The sequence below is a fragment of the Suricata suricatta genome, chromosome 12 (genome assembly GCF_006229205.1).
Source record: "Suricata suricatta isolate VVHF042 chromosome 12, meerkat_22Aug2017_6uvM2_HiC, whole genome shotgun sequence".
Classification (NCBI taxonomy): Eukaryota; Metazoa; Chordata; class Mammalia; order Carnivora; family Herpestidae; genus Suricata; species Suricata suricatta.
Window position 1 is genome coordinate 58770642 of NC_043711.1, and position 22610 is coordinate 58793251.

Here is a 22610-nt window from a genome sequence, read left to right on the forward strand (position 1 = left end):
TTTTGTTGACCTGGGATTGTACCTCCAAATAAGGCATTAGCACCCCAACCTTGCTGCAGGTTCCATGTCTTAGGGATCCTAGGGCAAGTCTAGGAGGCTGGCAGATCCTTTTTTCTCAGTGTTCATCAGTCTGCCTCTGTGGCGTCAGGCATCTCCCAGGGCCCTAGGAGGGAAGCAGTGGCCTCCGTTCCAGCCCCCATGGGCTGGGCCAGGGCCACACTCAGCCACTGCAGCAAGGGCTCTCCCTCTCTTAGCCCAGCAGCTCCTGGATAATAAGGCCAAAATTGGTACACTCTGTAATAACTGTAGCTCGTTCAGAATCAGATGTAACATGGAATGGGGCCGTCCCTGGGGAGGTAAAATATGTACTGAAATATTAGAACAGAAATAACGAAAAGCACATGCAGCCATTCCCATAACATAAAGCCAGAATGCCTTCCACACACACTATTTCTTCCCTCTTAGCTTGCACTTTTAGCTGCAAATGCACAGTGGATGACATCCATCATCTGTTTGCTGAGTAGTGCTGCCAAGACGTCTCCTCTGAGTACATTGTGGAAGACCATGAGAAGGCCTTAAGTGGTAGGCTGAGGGTAAGGAAGAAATTTAGGGGCCATCTCTTCCCTGAACCCCCATGGAGGAAATAATCCCACTGCCTCAGCACCCCCAGACACTGCATATACCTTTGTGTGGTGTCCAGAAGCTCTGCACCTCAGCAACAAGAGCATCAGATGCTCAAAGTCAGATGCTCCTCTGCTGTGCAAGGCACAACACCTCTGGGCAGCAAGTGACATCCCTGTGGTTGGCATGGAGACTAGCCACATAAATGTGAAGGTGTCCAGTTGATGGTCATTGACATCTGAAGGTGACTGAGGGGGAGGGCAAGGACTCAGAAACATGCTGTGGAGAAGTAATGTTGTAAAGAGAAAGACTTCTTCACATTTAATCATCTCTCCAAGTTCTCTTAGAAAAATAAACACACATACACACACACACACACACACACACACACACACACCATGTGAGTTATTCCAGCTACAAAAGGTCAAAAGTCAAGGCAATGAACAGAAGTCCCTAACAATTTCCTGCTCCTATTTTCAAATTATCTTACCAATCTCACATTTTTCTAAGAGCAGATCAGTTTCTTCTTTCAATATCAATAAATGGGAAGATGGGGCAAGTCATCCAAGTCCCAGTTACCCCATGGGTTAGTTCTTTTTAGCACCAATAATGTGGTGGCTCAAGAACCAACTACAAAAGCAAATCCAATAAATGGCATTATTTGATGGCAGTCTCCAAGAAAATCATGTTCTCACTCTCTTTGATAGGCACAATGTCTTGAGTGGTTACAGATAAGTTTGGGTTCTTTAAGGGAAATGGGTATAAAACATTGTCAAGAGTCCTACAAATCAGCCATAATCAATTAGTATTAACATCTAAGGTGGAGATTTAGGAGGGAAGCATTTAATTTCCATTGGACAGTAAGTGTGTCCCCATGTCTTCTACCAGGGCTGATCCAAGTGACAGGTTTGGCATCCCAAATGCCATAATTGTTTCCCTTCACCTTTGCAGAATTTGTATGCCACTTATTCAGAGGAAAAAAGACAGTACTTGACTTGGCTAGAGAAAGTCAAATTTAAGAAGAATAATAAGTATCTTTATATTACTACTCAGGACTGCTTGGTTCTCTCCTATAATTTAATATCATCCAGTACTGCTGGTGTCAGATGGTGGAAGGAAAGGCATATCCCAAGGAGCTAAAATCAGAGTTGTTATTTCACTGAGAAAACAAGAGGAAAGGATCCAAAACATAGATATTTCTTCCCTATATGAGTGTTCATAATGTCTAAAGCAAGACGCAGGGTTCCTCTAAAACTTGAGTGCTATTTGGGTGGAATTAGTCACCAAGTACATAATTACTGAGCACCAACCTGGAAGTTGGGCAGTGATGCTGGGTGGGGGCTTGGGACTGATCCTGGCACTGTCCTTGGAGATGTGATGTAACTTGACTTTTCTGGGCCTATTTTCTCACCTGAAAATGGGGATAAGAGGACATTCCTCAGAAACACCGGGAATGAGTGAGAGCACCATGCCTGAGTGTAGCAAATGTGCAGTGCTGGGGCACTTATTACTGCCCACCCTCCACTGCCCTCATATCCTTCCTTCCCTTCTTTTGTCCAGATTCCACAGCCCGTCCTCACACCTGCTCCTTTGCCTGTGTACTGAGTGCCTGCATCCCTTGCTTGTGGTCTTCTTCAGGCAAGTTGGCAGCCCTGGTGCATCCCTTCTGTCTGGGCCCCAAAGAATTAGGCAAGGGATCCCTGTAGAAGGCCTGGCAGCCAAGTCATGTGCAATGGCATCAGGTCCTATGTGCTCTCCATGGCCGCCAGCTCCCCGTTCCTCCTTGGATGTCAATCTCTGCTCCCTTAGGAGCTTCCTGTGCAACTCAGGAACCTGGAGCCCTTAGATGAGGGCTCTGAGCCTCCACTTGCCTCCTGTGGTCTGCATGAACTTGGGAACTCTTAAGGATGATAACTGCTTTGGGGCACCTGGATGGTTCAGTTGGTTAAACGTTTAGCTCTTGGCTTTGGCTCAGTTCATGATCTCACAGTTTCGTGGCTTGAAGCCTCATGGCCGGCTCTGTGCTGACAGCAGAGCTTGCCTGGGTTTCTCTGTCTCCCTCTCTTTCTGCCCTTCCCCAACTCTTTATTTTATTAAAAAATAAACTTTTTTAAAAAAGGAAGACAACTGCTTCCACTTACTCTAACCACCCAGTCAAGATCATCTCTCCAGAAATTCTCTTTTACCAGCTCCTCCTTCCCCTTGGGTGTCAAGCCAATTTCCCTTCTCTGTTGGATCATGTTCATCAGCATACAAATATAAAAGAATTTTTCTTAACATGACCTCTATTAACTACCCCCCCCTTTTTCTTTCTTTTTACAGCAAAACTCTTCAAAAGAGATAACTTGATGCACCGTATCCAATGGCTCTCTTCCCATAATCTTTTAAAGAAGACTTTTTGGTTAAAATATACCTACAGAAAAGTGCACAAATCATTAAATGTGATGCTCAACAAATGACCACTTTCCACTTACTGAGCTTTACACTTGTGGGAATGCTGGCAAGTGTGTAACCAGCACTCAGGTCAAGAAATGGAACATTCCCAGCACCCATGAGCCCTTCCCATCCCCCTTGCACAGTGCCTGCTTGTTCCAGTTCCCAGAAGCATAGCTCAGTATCTCTGGATGTTCTCTCCTGCTCTCTCTTGAGCCCATGGACATGGCCTTTCATTTCCAGCACTCTGGAAACTGTTCTTGTTAATGCTGCCACCAGCCTCCTCATTGCTGAAAGCTTACTTCTTAGACCTCATCTTATATTCCTGTCATCAGCGCAGGCTTCTCCCTTGAGCCCCAAATGCATACAACCAGCTACCTTCTTAGTGTCTCCACTTGGATGATAGCAGGCATTGCAAAACTGCCAGGGTCAAAGTCTGGTTCCATATGCTCCTTTGGCACATAGTCATTGTGCCCCGAGCCAATGTAACCCATCATCCATTGGTTCTTTTCCTTCTCTCTGTCTCACACCCACAACTGAAATCTGGTGGCCATTCTTCCCAACCATCCTGGTATCTCTACTTCTCACTAAATTCCCAACCATGACTGTGGTCCAGATCACTATTGGATGGTCTACCCCTTGATGATTATACCAGACTCCAGCATGGTGTCTTCTACCCTTACTCTCCAAATGCTCCCCTGATAGAGTGTAGACATACGGTGTCTTTCCTCTGCTCAAACACCCCAGTGGCTTCTCAGCCCAAAAAAAAGCCTGAGTCATTGCTACAACCTTAAAGTCCCTGTGGGGTCTGCCCCACCCTGCTCCTTCCACAATCAAAGTGCACCTGCTGCAGCCACACTGGCTTCCAGATCATTCCTTGTATGTACCAGGCATGTTCCCCACTCAGGGCCTTTGTACTGGCTGTCCCTCTGCCAGAGACGCTCTTCTTCAAGAGATGCTCATGGGTTAGCCTGTAGTTTCATTATTAAATGACACCCCTTTGCAAGACCTTCCATGGCCCCCCTTCTATAAAGATGTATGCCCCATATCCATTTCCAACTTAAATTTTCCCCATTATAATATATCACTATTGGATATGCTATAAGTTTACTTTTGTATGTTCTTTGCTTCTCATCACGAGAATGTCAGCTCTGTGAAGGTGAAGTTCTGCTTTGTTTGCTACTATATCCTTGCACCTAGAGCAAGGCCTGACACACAGTGAGAGCTCAACAAATATCAGATGAATGACTGGATTACTTAAGGGCACTATCATATGTCAGGTTGGACTCTTGTTCTTCTTGGTTTTATACTATAAAGAGATTCCTCTTTTTCCTCCCTAATTTGTCCAATTCTCTTTGCTGTTGCTATTCATAAAATTCATAATCTGATTCTTAATACTCATTTCTTATTTAATTACTGTTATGATGATGTTTCAGTTAGTAAAAGAAAGAAACATTTTATGAAATGAAATGAAATCAAGACATAATAAATACTCGAATTCAGGAGACATTTGCAGCAGACATAGGACATGAAAACCTCCAGCCTGCCCGGCCCCAAGGACTCCTTGGGGAGGGGCACCACCTTATGTCTTGCTAGCACCCACCTCATGGGATTGAGTGAGGTGCTGAGGGTACACAGCACAGTACTGTCTAGAGTGGAAGTCTTTCTCACTTAACCCTGTTATAAGTGAGGTCAGGGACAGTGAAAGCAAGTACTGTGCTTCTAATTTTGTTTGTAAACAGATAAAAGTCAAAATTATGTTGCAGAAGATTGGGTTTTAAGGGTTAGAAATACTGATTTTTGCATCATGTACCCATACTTGCTACTTCTCTGATTTCTATACATCATTTAATCCATGCAAACTTCAGTTTTGTCATTCATAAAATGAGGACAATAACTGCCCACCTTTCAGACTCATAAGAAAAAGTGTGTGCAATAACTAGCTCACAGCAGTCACTTGGCAAATTATGGATTCACTTCTATCCTCCACATTATTGAAAAGCATCAGTTCCTAGACGAATCTGCCACAATTGCGTACAACACTTTCCCCTTTATAAATTGGTTTATAAAGTCTGCCTGCACTGGGGGCTGGAGCAAATAATTACCATTGCTGAAGTAAAATAAGGCTGTGATGAATGCCATGCTCATCCCCTCAAGGCCTCCATCCTGATCAGGCCTAGCCAGCTGCCTCCTCCAGAGATGGCTCCAAGCCATGCTGTTCTGGTAATCCTAGCTCACTGTTAGCTTTGGGACACCTTCTGAGCTCACTAAAGCCTGGTTTCATGACCCACAGAGTGATACGATGGCACTGCTGCTTCACAGTCTTCTATGTTCAAGTGCAGATTACTGGGTCCCACCTCCACATGCTCCAATTAAGCAGTTCTGTACTGGGGTCAGACAGTGTGCATGTTTGACAGTTTTGAGTATGTCAATGCTGCTAGTCAGGACCACTCCTGGAGAAGCCAGGTGGATAGTATTTAACATGGGACCTAGTAGGTGCTCAGCAGATGTTACCTGCTTTACTTACACTTTCAGTACTATTGTTACTAGTACTTAATTAACACCTTTTTAATTATAAAGTCTGCTGGAGAAAATATCCTGTCTCCTTCCAGGTATTCTTTCACCTAGAGACCTACCTGTGTACAGACAACTGGGATTTCCAGTAGAGCATGGTCAGCACCTGCTGCTTTACAGGAACCTTCTGGAGACTTTCTCTGTAACTCCATTTTCCTGACCCAGAAGGCTGCATGCTCTACGTTATTTTGATACCATCTTATGGGTCAGGAAATTGAGGCTTGGCGAAATTGCCTTCTAACCTGGACCCAGCCAGAATAAGGCAGAAAAGAAAATAAGCTGGATTTTTAAAGTCTAGGGATCTTATTAATTCTCCTCCCCACTGCCCTATATCATCTAACCACTGAGATTTGCCTTGTTGTGTTTTCCTGGAATGGACTCACATGTTCCTGAGTAGTCCGTTGAGTGATTATTTTGACAATACACAGACATGATCTAATTGTCAGTGACTACACGGAGATATGATCTATGATAAAAGGAAAAAAAATTCCCCTAAGTCACATTTAGATGTCAAAGGTTTCCTTGTGAGCCAGTGTTTGGAACCTGGAGAGGTCCTGGCTTCATAGATAGGCTGTTTGTTCCACTCTGACATCACCGCCCCAGCCCCCCAGCACCTGAGGGCAGCAGGAGGTGCCTATGGTCACCAACAAAGGACCCTGTAGAAACTGGCTCTGGGCTCTCCTCTCTCCAGTGCCCCTGGGGAGAGCTCCCAGCTGGTCTTGCCCAGGAAAGCATTGATATAATTTAGTGTAATGACTCTCGAAGTTTGTCTGTTCTACCACATTGCCACGTTCTCTCCCCTTGGTAGCTCCCTCCAATGCCTGCTGCAGACTTTGTGTCTGCAGTTGGGCTGAAGGGACACAAACAGAATGCCTGGCAGCCAGATGGCTGGACTAGAGCACTGAGCACCCAGGCTGGTGGTCCTCCAGGACTGCAGGAAAGCCCCAAATTGCCACAACTATGGGCTGTAAGCAGTGAGCTTTGTGAGCATGGGTCTCAGCAGACCTCCCAGCCTGCTTCAGTCCCAGATTTGTAAAAAGCAGCAGAAGACTCTAGCACTCACCAGTCCCAGTACCTTGAGGTGAGGCCCATGACCTCTCTCATGGGCCTGTCCTCCAACCATAAACTTCAGGCCCCTTGGATAGCATGACTGAACAGGCTCTCAAGCTCTCTTCCTCAGCAGCCTGGGTAGGCTGTGTGTGTGGCCAATGGAAACAAGCTTACCTCGTGGGACAAGTAGAAGGCTGCAATGCCCAAAGGCCAGAAGCAGCAGAGCATGGAGAAGACGCTGAGGCCCAGGTGGTCCCTTGGGGGCATCATGAGGAAGTTGTCCTCACTCTCTGTGTCACTCGAGTAGTCGCTCTGCAAGAGAGGAGGACAGGGATGGGACAGAAGAAGACAGTATCACTAAAGGAGTCGCTGTATGATGCCCTCAGATATGGGTGCTGAGCCCAGCATGGAGAAAGTCCCTCCAGGAAGGTCACTATTATTGTTACTGCTTACAGTAGACTTCCATCAAGAAAGGAAGCCCCAGTTAAGGAGATCCTTATAAAGAACAGGAAGAGAAAAATCTCAAATACTTTGACTCTTAAGTCATTCCATTGAATATCAAATCCTACAGAAGCCCATTATTTCACAAATCTTTGGGATACAGTGGAGGTAAAGTTTTAATCTATGCAAGGATGGGATGGGCACTCTCAGAAGGCCATACCAGCATGTGGACTCCTCTCTTTAATCTAAGACTTCAAACAGGTTTATAAGACAAGGAGGGCTGGTTTTGGGCAAGGGGACACTGTCCCTGAGCCCCTTCATTTCCTTAGACTCCGATCTGAGTTAGGATGTTGCTGGGCTTGGTGTCAACACTGGATAAAAGAGCTGATGGCTGCTTTTTTTTTTGAAGCTTCTGTGAGGAGGCCACTTAGTGGGCCTGTGGGGTCAGTCAGGCCTGGCTAGCGCCTCCTAGGGAGCCTGAGGCAGGGGGTCAGAGACTGGCACAGGGCTTTGTAAAAAGCTGCAGAAGACTCCAGCCCTCACTAACAATGGCAGCCATGGACCATACCTCCTTGAAGTAAAGCTCACTAGCTCCACACACTAAATGGCTCCTGTCCTGCCAGCACCTCCACCTCTAGATGGTGTGACTAGAGGATGCTTTTGGCCTAATCAGTTATTCCTTTTGCTGGGCCCCCATCATGAATTTTCTCTCCTCATCAAAACATGGCATACTCACGCTGACTCATCCAAAAACCAGAGCCAGCCTCTCTAAGTGCTTATTTTATGCAAAAATAGAATCGCATTTTACTCCAGATTTTGTTTCCTAAAAAAGGAATGGAGCGTTTCTTTCTGGAAGAGGGTCATTAGCTTCCTCACTCTCTTTGCCAGAGGCAGAGGTTGTTAAACATGCAACCTCTAGATGCAGGCTGGAGACATTTGGCGCACACTGCAGCTAGTCTGGCTGCTTCTTCAGGTGGCTTTAGGGGCAGGCAGTGACCTGAGGCACCAAACACTCTGTGGACACCCTGTGTGAGCATTGTGCTGCATGAGCATAGCTGCCAGGTCCACTCCCAGTGGTGTCCCCATGTTCCTCCCCCTGACATTCACATGCACACACAAAGTCCACGGATGACCATGGTCCCTCCCTTGGTTAACTAAATGCACATTTCATTGCCAATCAGAGCCTCTAGTCAGCGTGCAAACAGCTGAGGAGCTGCAGGGAACTAATAGAAACTTCCCATTAGGACTCTGTTTCTGGATCATTGACAGAGAACAAAAAAATTCTTATGGTCTCATGCAAATCACAAACAAGGCCCTTCTCCAGAGGCCTGTGACTGAAGTGGGTGATGCACTGTCCTGTCCACCCATCACACATTTGTACACATGCACACACGTACACGCGCACACACACACACAGGCATGATGGGGGCTGGGAGGCATCACTTCTCATAGAGGGCAAGCTCCTTTCTACCAGGCAGGTTCTCTGCCCTGGGGAGTCACCTAACACTGGGGTGACATCCCCTCCATGAGTCTGGGACTACATGGTTTCTCCTCACAGAGCCTTGTGAAATTTATATTCTTTTCACTCTGCAACACTGTTTTCCATATGGTCTCCTAAACAATGAAGGGAAATGAAAATCACCATCCTTATGTCTGTCTGGGGAGGACACTAAGCAGCCCCAGGAATGCACAATTCATGGCTGAAACCTGGGCCTCGAGTGTTGGCCAGGGAGAGATGCACCTGCTGGGATGCCAAAATCTTTGATCTAAGTAAAGAATGTGTAATGCTCCAGGCAGAGCTTGAGTGTTCTAATGGCTATCCATCTCCAGACAAGCAGCCATGTGTCTACACCTTGGCCTCCAGAACCTCACTTTAGAAACAGGAGTTGGCTGCCAGCACAGTATATGTGGCTGAGCTGCACTCTGAAGGGCCCTCTGCATAAGGTGCTGGTGGATTCTGGGAAGGGGGGCGCCTACAGGACAAGCCTAGGGCAATCCATGAGCAGATAGCCCCTGAGAGAAGTAGAAGACCAGGCATAAAAGTACAGCCACTTCTTCCAGCCCTCAACTCAGACCCTGAGCTGATGAGCTTCACGCCGATGGGTCAGGTTGCTGCAGGTGGACATGCCTGTACACAACCAACAACTTTGTCCATAGTATTTTAGTTTTTTGGCTTTTGTGGGACTTCTTGTTTGTTTTAGTTTACTAAGAGTTTTATATACCTGTGCTAGGTAGATTCTCACAGCAACTCTGGAAATAAGCATTGTTACTATTTTTGTTGTTGTTGTTCTTTCTATTTTATGAAGGACAAAGCTGGGCTCTGAGAACTAAAAGTCTTGCCAAATCACAGAACTGTGCAGTCAGTGGCCACTTCTTCCAGAACTCTATACTGTAAACTGTGCTGGGCAGTAATTGCTTGGCTCAAAGTAAACCCCATTTTGGCTCAATTCACTTCTTGCACGAAGGTGAGGTGTCTTCTCTGTTTCACCCACCCCAGCAATTACAATGACTGCTTCTGGTCTAGTATGTTTCATGGCAGCAGTGGGGTGGCCAGTGGCAGTAGTAACCAGTGAGGGTTTTCCCAATCATATGGCCAGAGCGTGTGAACTGTTGCCACAGACCACACAGGTACCCTGAGCTCCAACTGCCATTTTTGGAATCTGCTTGGAATTACACCGTTATCCCCATGAAGCAAAGAATTAGATTTCAGGGCACTCCCCCAAAATCTTCACAGATTTTTATATAGAAGCATAAGGGAACCACACTCTGTAAATTGCAAAGTTGTGGCTACATGGTACCAAAGCAATTAGTCAATTTCGATTAAAATAGATTTTAGAGATTCAGACAAATTACAGGGCAGACAAAAACCGGTTAGTTCATTTTATGTTCTGTCTTCCAGCAGTGGCTGTTCTGTGAGTATAAGCACCCGTGGGCATCTTGACACCAAACAAGGAGGAGAGGAGAGGAGATGAGGCTAGGCTGGGTGAGGCTGGTAGATACCAATAAACCAAATAGGGAAAACACACAACCATCAGTACCAAGAAATTCATCATGCAGAGCAGCTCCTTCTAAAAATCCTTTTCATGGGTCATCAGATTGGAGAATTGTAAAGCAGACTAAAAGCATTTTAAGGGGATTACAATTCCTGCAGGAGCCCCTTCTGAGACAGCCAATGCTGGGCAGGCAGAGGAAGGGGCTACTTGGTCCCTCGGCTGTGCCCTGAGCCCCACACAGTGGACCCATTCTCTGCCTGTTTCCATCACCTCCACTGAGAGGTTGTCCCCTTTGGGGTTTTCTTCCTTAGGATATTTTAATAAAACAATAATATTGCCAGGGACAATGCCCAGTGTTTTGCACATAACAGTTCACTCAGCTACGTCAGCCTGGGCTATGAGGATGCCATTTTAAGGCTGGGCTTAGCCATGTCACTTGGTGTCACTTAAGGCCTCCCATATCTCCCTGCCCACCCCCTCTGAGTTTCACATTGCCCTTCCACCCCTCCTGGATGGTGCTTGCTCATCTGCAGTGCAGCTCCACATGGCCCCCAAGGAGAGAGGAGAAGCAAAGAGCAGGATGGTAAAGCAGCGGGACTCAGGCAGCTTGAGTGTAGAGTTTCCCATGGAGGCTGACTTTCCAGGCATGTAGGGGTGTTTTTTCTATAGTGTTTCTGACAGCACTGTTTAAAAACAGCAAAATTACAAATTAATTCTACATAGAATCCTATATAATCATGGACAATGATGATATAAATGTTTATTTATTTTCCTAGAAAGATGTTTATAAAGAACTGAGGTGAAAAACTAGAGTAGAAAGTGAAATAAGTCATATTCCCTCCAGAATGTCAGAATGTGCTTCTGGATGGTCAGGATATGGGTGATTTTTCTTTCTGTATTTCTGGGTTTTAGCATTTTTCTATAATAAGCAAGTTCATTTAACAAGAAAATTTTCAAGGTACAGTTGTGCAAACAGATGAGGGGGCTTCCACCATTCCTGCATCCTTACAAAGAACCCAATGGACTATGGTTTCCCTGAGACTCGGCACAGAGAAATCACATAATGTGGACTGTCTCCCAAAAAGCAGCTGCTGGATCAGGATTGGAACTCAACACAACACCCAAGCTTGTTTCCTGAGACACATGTCAGACCTGACCTTGCCACCCATCCCTCGGCCTTTTCTCACTGAAGGTCAAGACCAGACCCCTCAGAGTAGCCCATGACACTCATTTGTGTGGACTAGCATGGCAGCCATAGCCACATGGATCTATTTAAACTTAAATTACCTAAAATCAAATACACATAACAACTAGCTCCTCACCCACACTACCACATGCCAAGTGTTCAGCTGCCACAAGTAGTTAACGCCTATCACACTGGATAGCACAGATGTAGAACATTTGCAACATATCAGAAAGTTCTATTGGACAACACCGTCTTCTAGGATCTGACCCCTATTAAGTTTGACTTCATTGTCTTCCACCCACAAGGAATCCTCTAATACTTCTGCAAGATGCCTCAGGGCTTTTGCACTTGCTATTCTCTCAGCCTAGAATTTTCTACCCCAGAGACACACAGGAATGGCTTTCCAGCTTCATCTGAGGCTTTTCTCAAATGCCACTTCTCATTATAGCTTTACCCAGATACCCCATAGTGCTGTCTCCCACTACTATCCCCTTACCTGTCTCCTTTGTACCACAGGTGGCACTGGTTTATTTATTGTCTGACTCTCTTCCTCTAAGCACTGGGAAAGTAGACAGTTTTGCATGTTTTGCTCACAGCTGCACCCTAGGTGCCCAGAACAGCAACTTGCACATAGTAGGTGCCCAAAGTATATGTGCCAAAAGAAAGAATTTACATGTGCAACATGGACAATACCAACTGAAGCAGCAAAGCTCCCAGAGTTTGCCCAGAGTACACTGGAGTAATCAGGGAATTGGCTCCATTTGGGGTACTGGTGCTCAGCCCTGCTTCCCACCTTGTGTCTTGTCCTTCCCCACAGAAAATGTCTTCCCTATGCACTCCAGGATGCAAATTTTAACCATCCATTTAGGTGAGGGCTCAGGGGGAGAGGGATGACCTGGTCAGGCTGAAGGCTGTCTTAGGGCAGCTGATGACAAGGATAAGTCACTATGAGGATTTAGGCAGGTGGATGCAGCTCCCGCAAATCTCTGTCTGTCAGAGGAACATCCAATGTTCTATGGTCTTGCAGACAGCATGGAGTGTGAGATCCCCTACCTACATAAAAGGAGTGGAGAAGTGTGGGTTAATGCCTTTGATACCCCAGATAAGTCAATGTCTAACAAAGCTTCTACTGCTAAGGGAGGAAATAGCTCCTAGTTAACCATGTTGGCAAGGTTAATATCTGGGTTTTGAGCCCTGAAGTCCTTGCAGAGCCAGCACTGGGACCACCTGCCCTCACCTACACCTGTGTCCACTTAAGGGTCTTCCATGGCTAACCTGTCTGTGGAAGGCCCTAATCTCTTTAGCATTCAGTCAATTCATCTCTGTGCCAGGCTTACCCTGACATCTTGAGGTCCAGTGGCCTTTCCTGTACTGACATCAGATTACATAAAAACCACAGATGTCTGCTAAGAACTCATACACACATAGCTTGCAGATGCAAAGTTATATAGACATCTGGAATTAGATCAGTAACAAGGAATATGTTTGTATCTAAATACACTTTGTCCTAAATTATTAAGTAATTATTTTGGGCATGTAATTTAGTTTCTCCTACAAGGTAGTGATTGTCTTGTAGACAGAGATTATTTCCTATATCAGTGCAATGGGGGCAAGAAAAAAACAACAACGAAATCCACTTGAACACTGAAACTGCCTCTTTGGGACACTTTGAAAGAGCTTGTTTGTGGAGAGTATTGGTACATTTGGATGGCCCAAGGTGGAAAATGAGGCAGGAGCTCCATTGCTCGGGAATTTCCTCGACAAACCTGTGTAGGAGGAGTGGAAGAGGGATAGGAGGAAGTGAAAGGGTTAGGGTGTCAGGGGCCTGGGGCACTACTAAGAGAGCTGCAGGGTCTGACATGGTCTTAGGATGGGATGATTGTATTCTTCTCACAGGGGTAGAGACCATCTCAGAAAGAATTCCAAATTCATTTTTGTCATCCCTTCCTAGTGCTCGGTGAGGGCCAAGGAATTTGTGAGTTTGGAATTTGAGAATCGTCCCAGACAAGGAGCAAAGGAGATTATGAAGCCAGAGCCTTGGCTATGCCCTAACCTCTTTCAAGTATGGGATGCTTGGAACACATGCTCCCTGCTATTCCAAGTGGAGACAGCCCAAAGCAGGTATGACCAGAATTCCCCCCAGCAATACTCAACAGCCATCACTCCCAAAGTCACGCCCTGCATCATCATCGATAATGAAACTATGTGCAGTGTCAGTAAAGTAACACATGCATTTCACTCTCTAGTTTGAAAATCTGGGTACCCATTTATTTGCTAATCAGCTCCCCATTGATCAGGCAGTTCAAAGAATAGAAACACAAGAGTTCCTAATAGATGTGTATTCTTCACTACAACACGTTTGATTTTTCTCCAGTAATGACAATCTATGCATTTATTTTTGAGGGGAGCATAACAGTGTGCATGACAATGCAGGTTGCATCATTTTCCCTTAACCGCGGGGGCAGGCGTGCTTCCATGCTACAGTTCATGAGAAACTTCTGCTGTTGGTTACTGGTACTGGACAAAATGCAAACTCCTATCTGAGAACTGTCCAATTATCATCTAGGAGTGATTGTAGCCTTAGGATCTGTAATGTTCTGGAAGCAGGCACTGAATGAACCAGGGTTCATTAAGATTTATGTCTGGGGATTGCTTCTGGTTTGTCTCTGGTTATGAAAGTGATCACACTACATGGCTATTCCATATGCCTGTATTAATTTAAATGCTTGTTTTCTAATTAGATATGGGTAGGTATCTTATTTTTTTTAATATTTATTGGTTTATTTATTTATTTATTTATTTATTTATTTAGAGCAAACTGGGGAGGAGCAGAGAGAGAGGAAGAGAGAATCCTAAGTAGGCTCTGCACTGTCAGAACTGAACCTGACATGAGGCTCAATCCCATAAACTGTGATATCATGAACTGAGCTAAAACCAAGCGTTGGATGCTCAACTGACTGAGCCACCCAGGCACCCCACTAGATGTGGGCATTTAATCCAATGGTTAGGTTAGGAAAACCAGCTTTCTATGACTTCTCCTATCAGGTCAGGTCTTTTTGTGGTCTGGAAGTGCTCATGGGATCCTGAAAGAATCTTAGCAAAATGCCTTTTTAAGATGTGTGGTAGCATAGCTCCCCTTAGAAGCAAATTTTGAGTGTAAGATTGGGGTGTGTTGTTTTCCTGGAAGGTGAGCACAAAAAATACTGCAAGGAAGAGAAGTGGGACATGTCTGGGAACACCACCAATAAAGGGTGTATATTAAGAGAGGTACCTCTATGGGACCTGGGGCTTGGTCCTGCTGGGATCTCAAGGGAAAACATTCCCAAAGTTATCCCACCAAGATTAAACACCTTCTGGTGGTGAGTGGGTGAGGGTTACTCCTGGAGCCAAAGGTTCTCCTACACTTTGCAGGTGGTCCCTCAGATCCCCAGAGAAAGTCCTCAGGTAGGCAGAAGCCAGGCCAGGGGGTCTTCTCCTCAGGACTACTGATAGCACATGCTACAGAGCTCAGGAAGAAACCGGGGGTGTTAGATACCTTAAAAGCTTGAATCAGAGCAATGCTACATAGAACAAGACTATCACACCCAGTGAACACCTGAGAGGGATGAGCAGATGAGGGCCCACAAGGTACATGGGCATCCAGGATAATAAACCTCATCCCTACCAAGTAAATAAGCACAAAGAAAAAACATGCAGCAAGTGTGTAAGGCTTGATGTAAAATAACACCACACAAATGAGGTAAAACTGATCTGGGTATAGTAAGTAATCATTGTGTGTTGGTAATTAGGTTACTTTTTCATTCATGTTTTAGTTTTTAATCCACAGTATGGATATAACTTGAGTTGTACACTGGGCTTCAGATTTTGTGAAGAAATTGAGATTTCCATCTGAAGGTCCTTTGCTCAGTTAAGGACCTGGGCACAGCATGTGCAAAGGCCTGGGTCAGGAACACTATGCAGGCATAAGGCTCTAGAGAGAAAATGGAAGCAGGAGCATAAACATGCTCACAGCAGGACCATGCAGAGTGGCTACTTTCCACTGCTTGAGAAAACCAGGGCTTATCCTACATCAACCTAGTGACCAGGAAATAAAGACCAGGACATAGTCCTTTATGGCCAACCCAGAGGGCTGGTTTACAACTCACCAGCCCTAGCATGTTGGGTTATCGTTAACAGTTGACCCAGTTTCTAAATGTGCATCCCTGCTTTAGTGTAATTCATTATTGCATAAAGTAACAATTGTCCTTTTTAGATCTTCTTCTTTCCAGTTTACATTATATTTGTCTGAGGAACTCACTGTTTTCAGATGGGAAGTCCAAGTAGTTGTAGCAAGGTGGATTTGGACTGGTTTGAAGGTAAAGAGGGAAATGAGGACTGAACTCTTAGCCCAGCCTCCTTGCCACTGTGGTATGCCTCACTCCCAGAGTCCCTCATTGACAGAGCCAGCATCTAGAAGGAGCATCTTCTGAATTACATGGCCTGGATGCTCTGCTTCACCTGAGTCCAGGTGGCATTATACTCAATCCCATTCACAGAAAGGACAAGGACAAGCTACACAAGACAGCATTTTTCACCTATTGTCAAAAATTAAAAAGCACAATCAACAATATTATTAGGCTCTGGGGAAACAGGCTGACTGAGAGGCAAATGGGTGCAGATTTAGGAAGCATATTAGTCAATATAACATAATTAAATGTGTGTTTATTTTTGGCCCTGTAATCTCACTTCTAGGAATTTATCTGGAAGATTCACCTCCAATAATATGGAAATACATATGCATGACATTATTTGGGCAGCATTATATGTAATTCCAAACTACTAGAAATGACCTAAATGCTCATTCAAAGGAGAATACTCATATAAACTGCGATACATCCACCCAATGAAATACAATGCAGCTTAAAAACATATGAAGAGCCCCACTGTGAACTGACTGGACTGGAATCGAGGGTATCAGTCTCTATCTACCTATAGATGGATCAAATGTGTGTGTGCATATATGGATATACACAGTTACACAGATAATGTGACATGTGCACACAGGTGTTTCTGAGCTAGGTCTGCTGAGAGTGACTTGAAATAGTGATCTCCATCCTCAGGGGCAGTGAGTGGACTTAGCACCCAGATGTTAGTTTCTAAATACCATCTCCAATAAAAGCAGCCAGGTTCTTTGGAGAAATGGCTGATTTCAGGGCTAGGATTGCCAACACAACAGGATACATCTAGAACAGCTTGTTGTACAAGGAAATGATGAAGATGATTAAAGAATGATGAGTTATGTCCAAAGAGAACAGAAGCCAAATTGAAGGGGCTGTCAAGTACATAACACAGTAAGCAACACAATAAATAATGTGATAAATGGAACAGTAACCCACTGAATAAAATAAGAATCAATTGGCCCAGACTGAAATAAAGTTCTAAATTAGGGAAACAATAAAAATGGGGAAAGGGAAAACTCTAATAAATACAGAAGGAACTATAGGGTTACCAATTTGTCAGAGAGTGCTAAACCTAGGTGGATGACTCCTGGGGCACAGAATTCCCCCCACAGTCTCAGAGTATGTACCTACATACAAGATACTGAGCCGTTTGCAAAGAAACACCATCTCTTGGCGAGTGAGAAACTTGGTTAACACCATTGTCAACAAGTGACCAAAGTTACAGGTCCCATGGAAACTGTGGTTGTCCTGATGCACTGTGCGTAAGGGCACAGCCTCACTTCTGTGGTGGTCCTGACAAAAATGCAGCCACTCAAATCCAGTTAACAGGAATCATCAGACAAACCCAATCCTGGGCCTGTTTGTAAAATAACTGACCTGTACTCTGCAACAATGTCAAGATCATGAAAGACAAAGAGAGACAGAAAGAAGTTTCCAGATTACAGAAGACTAATGAGGCATGACAAGAAAATGGGAATATGGGATTTTGAACCCAATATTTTTCTTTTACAAAGAACAATATTGAAAAAATTAGAAACATTTGAGTAAGTCTACAGAGTAGATGATAGTATTCTAATAATTTTAATTTCCTGACCTTTATAATTGAAATGTTTTTAGAAAACACATATGGTTCATATGTGGTAAAAGAAATTCATGTGTGTAACTTAATTGCAAATACCTCAGAAAAACTTGTGTATAGTTGACTCTTGAACAACCTGGGTTTGAATTGTGTGGGTCCACTTATAGGTGAATTTATTTCAATAAATACAGTATTGTAAATGTATTTTATCTTCCTTATGATTTTCTCAATAATGTTTTCTCTAGCTTCCCTTATTGTAAGAATATAAACTACAACAAAATATGTGTTGTTTATATTATTGGTAAGGCTTCTGATCAACAGCAAGTTATTAGTTAAGTTTTGAGGGAGTCAAAAGCTATACATTTTTGACGGTGTGGAGCCGGTTCCCCTAACCCTTGCGTTGTATCCTTGTATACTGTATATGGATAGAGAGAATGATGAAGTAAATTATTGAGGCTGAAGAAAATAGGTGACAAACATATACCAGTTCTTTGTATTGGTCTTGCAACTTTTCTGTATGTCTCAAATTATTTCAAAAATAAAAAGTTGAAAAAAATCCTTCTTACATATACCATTGTGGATGGCAAAAATTTTGCTTTAAATTAGATTTTTTCCTTTGGAGATTAAACACTGTGTATTTTGTTTTCCTTCTGTTTTTACGTTTATTTATTTTGAGACAGAGAGTACGTGCCTATGCAAGTGGGGTAGGAGTGCGGGGGGTGGGGGGGAGAGAAAAATCCCAAGCAGGGTCTGTGCTGTCTGCATAGAGCCTGACATGGGGCTCAATCTACAAACCCTCAGATCATGCCCTGAGCTGACACCAAGAGTCAGACATATAACCAACGGAGCCACCCAAGCACCCCTGCTTTCTTTTCTTGATTGTGCTTTAATAGAAACACTGTGAGCATTACAGGGGAAAAAAGGAAGAAAATACTGAATTAAATTTTTTCATGCAATATCAATAATTAATTTTATGTTGCAATTTGGTATTCCATCAAGACTGTCATTTTCATCTTTCCACAGAGAAGCTACTTGTGGCATTTGATGTCACACACATATCCACAGGAGCTCAGAGAGCTCACACAGAGAGGTGTGCCTGAGCTAAACAAACCCAAGGGGGCTTCTAGAATAAAGCACTGGCACCGTGCACAGTCAGAGGTATCATCTCACAAGACAGGGTAACTGAGGGCCACCAGCAAGGGCCCATGTAGCAAAAGGCTCCTGAAGGAATTTGGCAGAGGATGGCTCATGAATGCCCATGTTATTCACACAATGTACAACCTCAGAAGCTCAGAGAAAAACAGTGGATGAAAGTTCAGGTTGAGAAGGATGAGGAAGGACAGACTAGGAGCCAGAAGAGCCTAGCAGAATGTGAGCCCTCTTAAGAACAATGGGCAGGGGTGCCTGGGTGGCTCAGTCGGTTAAGCATCCAGCTTCGGCTCAGGCCATGATCTCATGGTTTGTGGGTTCGAGCCCCGCGTCGGGCTTTGTGCCGACAGCCACCTCAGAGCCTGGAGTCTGCTTCGGATTCTGTATCTCCCTCTCTCTCTGACCCTCCCCTGCTCACGCTGTCTTTCTCTGTCTTTCAAAAATAAATAAAAAACATTAAAAAACAAAAAAGAACAATGGGCAAAGGGCACCTGGGTGGCTCAGTTGGTTAAGCATCCCACCAGCTCCGGTCATGATCTCATGGGTCGTGGGTTCGAGCCCTTTATCAGGCTCTGTGCTGACAGCTAGCTCAGAGCCTGGAGTCTATCTTCAGATCCTGTGACTGCTTCTCTCTTTGACCCTCCCCTGTTCATGTTTGCTCTCTCTCGCTCTCTCTCTCTCAAATAAATAAAAACATTTTTAAAAAAAGAATAATGGGCAAGCTTGGGGAAATGTGATATCATCCATCCACAACTATCCATGTACCCAGCAAATAGTCTGTAAGCCCTAATAAGTGCCAGAAATTATTCTAGATGCTGGAGGAAGGGTGAAGGTGAATATCATAGTGTCCTTTCTTAAGAGATCAGTGGTCATCTCTGCTCCCCATACACTGTCCAGCCCTGTGCTCCATCACAGGATACCAGAAACCTCTTTTGCTTGAGTGAGAGACATGTTCATCTTGCTCCAGAATGGGAAGAGTGTGGATCACCCACCTGACTTATTCAATGTCTCTTTTGTCCTCCCAAGAGTTTCAGCCACTGGCCAAAGCTATCAGCCCTTTTACACTGTCAGATCCCTGAATCCACCTCTTCCATCCATCCATAAGAAAAGCCAACTTCCTGAAACAGGGGATCAAGAAGAATCTTGTGTTTAGGCGGTTCCAGAAACCACCTGCCCAGTCTCTATTAGCTCACTGCTACCCCATGGAACATAGCCCCACACATCTGGAAGCACCTATGGCCCAAGTGGCCTCCCTAGTCTGTAAGAATTAGAATGTTCTCCAAACCAAAGGTTACTTCTGTGCAAAATTCAATTACAGTAAATATCTGACTACATACCAAGGGACTGACTGGGGAGTTCTAGGTAATCAGCCATTTTTTAAAAAATCGCTAATTTCCCAATTTTCTTTATTGTTCTAAAGTATTCTGGTTTATTGAAAGGAAAGAATAAATTTAAGTTGTATTTTTAGTTAGTCTGAGGCTTATAGGGAGAATGTTAAAATTCATTAAAGAACCTCATACAATATGTATATGTGTATATATGTGTATATATGTATAAACTATTTCAGTGTGTGTGCAATTGAAACATTTTAGACTCACATAAAAGTTTCAGAAATAGAACACTTTCTGTAAAAATTGCAAAGATAGAACAGAGAGTTCCCACATACCCTAGAGTGCCTCTTACATAAGCATAGCACATGATCAAAACCAGGACATTGACATGGGGAACAAGGCTAAACACAGACCTAAATCAGATCTCACAGCTTAGCCATGCCCTCCCTTTTGTTTGATTGTTGTCTAAAGGTCTATGGGTTTGTGTGAATTATATAACCAGTACAACAATCAGGAAACAGGAAGGTCCTGTAGCCTTTAAAAAACTCCTTCATGTTATTGCTGCCTTTTTATAGTTACCTCCCTTCCTTCAACCTTGACCCCTGGCAATCACAGAGCTGCTGCCTATTGCTACACTTTTGTCTTTTGGAGAATACCAGAGCAACAGAATCAGATAATTACATGACCATTAGAGATCTGCCTTTTCTGCTCAGCACAATACCCAGTACAATACCTGGGTGTATCAGCAATGCATTCTTTTTATTCCTGAGTAATATTGCATGATGAGGAAGTGCCACCATCCATGAATGAAGCTCATCCATTCATCCACTGGAGGACATTAGTTTCTAAGGTTGAGTTATTACAAGTAAATGCTGCAATGTACATGAACAGGGTTCTGTGTGAACATAAACTTTCATTTCTTTAGAGCAAATGCCCAGGAGTGGGATTGCTGTGTCATATTTGTTTGTATTTGTATTTGCTCAACTTTGTGAGAGAGTGACAAACTTTTCCAGAGTGGTAGTATCCTACTAGCAATGGCTGCATTCCTACTAGCAATGAATGAGATTTAGTTCCTTTGCATCCTCACCAACACTTGGTAGTGACTGTTTTTTGGATTTCAGCCATTGTAAGAGGTGTGCCCTGATATCTTATCATGGTTTTAATCTGCACTTCCCCAATGGTTAATGATGCTGAACGTTCCTGTGTGCTTATCTGCCATGTGTACGCTGTATTTGGTGAAGTGTCTGTTCAAATCTTTTGCCCTTTTATTTATATTTTAAAAAATTATTTTAATCTTTATTTATTATGAGAGAGAGAGAAACAGAGCATGAGTAGGGGAGGGGCAGAGAGAGGGAGACACAGAATCTGAAGGAGACTCCAGGCTCCAAACTGCCAGCTCAGAGCCTGATGCAGGTTTCAAACCCACAAACCATGAGATCATGACCTGAGCTGAAATTGGCCACTCAGCTGCTTAAGCAACTGAGCCACCCAGATGACCCTATCTTTTGCCCTTCTAAAAGTTGAATTGTTTGATTTCCTATTTTTGAGTTTAGAGAAACTTTTAAATATACTTTGGATATACATTATTGCATCAGACATGTGATTCGCAAATATTTTTCTCTCACTCTGCAGCAGGTGTCTTTTCATTATTTTACATGTCTTTTCCAGAGTACATTTTTAAGTTCGATGGATTAACATTTATCTATCTTTTCTCTTATGGATTGTGTTTCTAATTTCACATCTGAAAATTCTTCCCCTAACTCTAGGTTAGAGATTCCAACATTTTCCTCTAAATGTGTTATAATTACACACATTACATTTAAATGTAAATGTGAATGTGACGGCCACATCTTTTTCAGAGCAATGTTGCCCTGAAAAATTGGTGCAGTATATTAACTCAGCCACAAGAACACAGTGACCTGTCAACACAAAATTCAGAAATGAAATACAATACTGAGGCTGGCGTATGATAATCATAAAATAGAAGGTTAAAAATGGATTTTTAAAAGTAGTTTATTCTCATATTGGTTTCAATGCAACACCCAGTACTTTCCCCACAAGTGCCCTCCTCCATCACCACCACCTCTTTCCCCCCCTTCCCCTTCCCCTTCAACCCTCAGTTCCTTTACAGTATTCAATAGTCTCTCAAGTTTTGCGTCCCTCTCTCTCCCCAACTCTCTCCCTCTTCCCCTCCCCCTGATTTTCCATTAGGTTTCTCCTGTTCTCCTGTTCGACTTATGAGTGCAAACATATGGTATCTGTCCTTCTCTGCCTGATTTATTTCGCTTAGCATGACACCCTCGAGGTCCATCCACTTTCCTACAAAAGGCCATATTTCATTCTTTCTCATTGCTATGTAATATCAGTTGCATTCGTATACACCAGTAATGAAGCAGAGGAAAGAGAAATCAAGAAACTTATCCCATTCACGATTGCACGAAAAACTATCAGATACCTAGGAGTAAACCTAACCAAGGATGTAAAAGACCTATATGATGAAAACTATAGAAAACTTATGAAAGAGATTGAAGAAGACACCAAGAAATGGAAAAACATTCCCTGTTCATGGATCGGAAGAATAAACATTGTGAAAATGTCATTACTACCCAAAGCAATCTACACATTCAATGCAATCCCCATCAAACTTGCACCAACATTCTTCTCAAAGCTAGAACAAACTATCCTCAGGTTTGTATGGATCCACAAAAGACCTCGAATAGCCAAAGTAATATTTAAGAAGAAAACCAAGGCAGAAGGCATCACAATCCCAGACTTTAGCCTCTACTACAAAGCTGTCATCATCAAGACAGTATG

At 43.8% G+C, this 22610-nt stretch overlaps 1 protein-coding gene across 10 annotated transcripts in view; it reads right to left on the reverse strand.

Annotated features, from left to right (window-relative positions):
* Positions 1-22610, reverse strand: part of SYNDIG1 (synapse differentiation inducing 1) — a 172596-nt gene that overhangs the window by 52093 nt on the left and 97893 nt on the right. For all 10 annotated transcript variants that reach the window (XM_029918556.1, XM_029918557.1, XM_029918551.1 and 7 more), the window contains one exon: positions 6853-6990. In XM_029918556.1, the coding sequence (XP_029774416.1) occupies positions 6853-6990 (138 nt within the window). The remainder of the gene's footprint in view (positions 1-6852; positions 6991-22610) is intronic.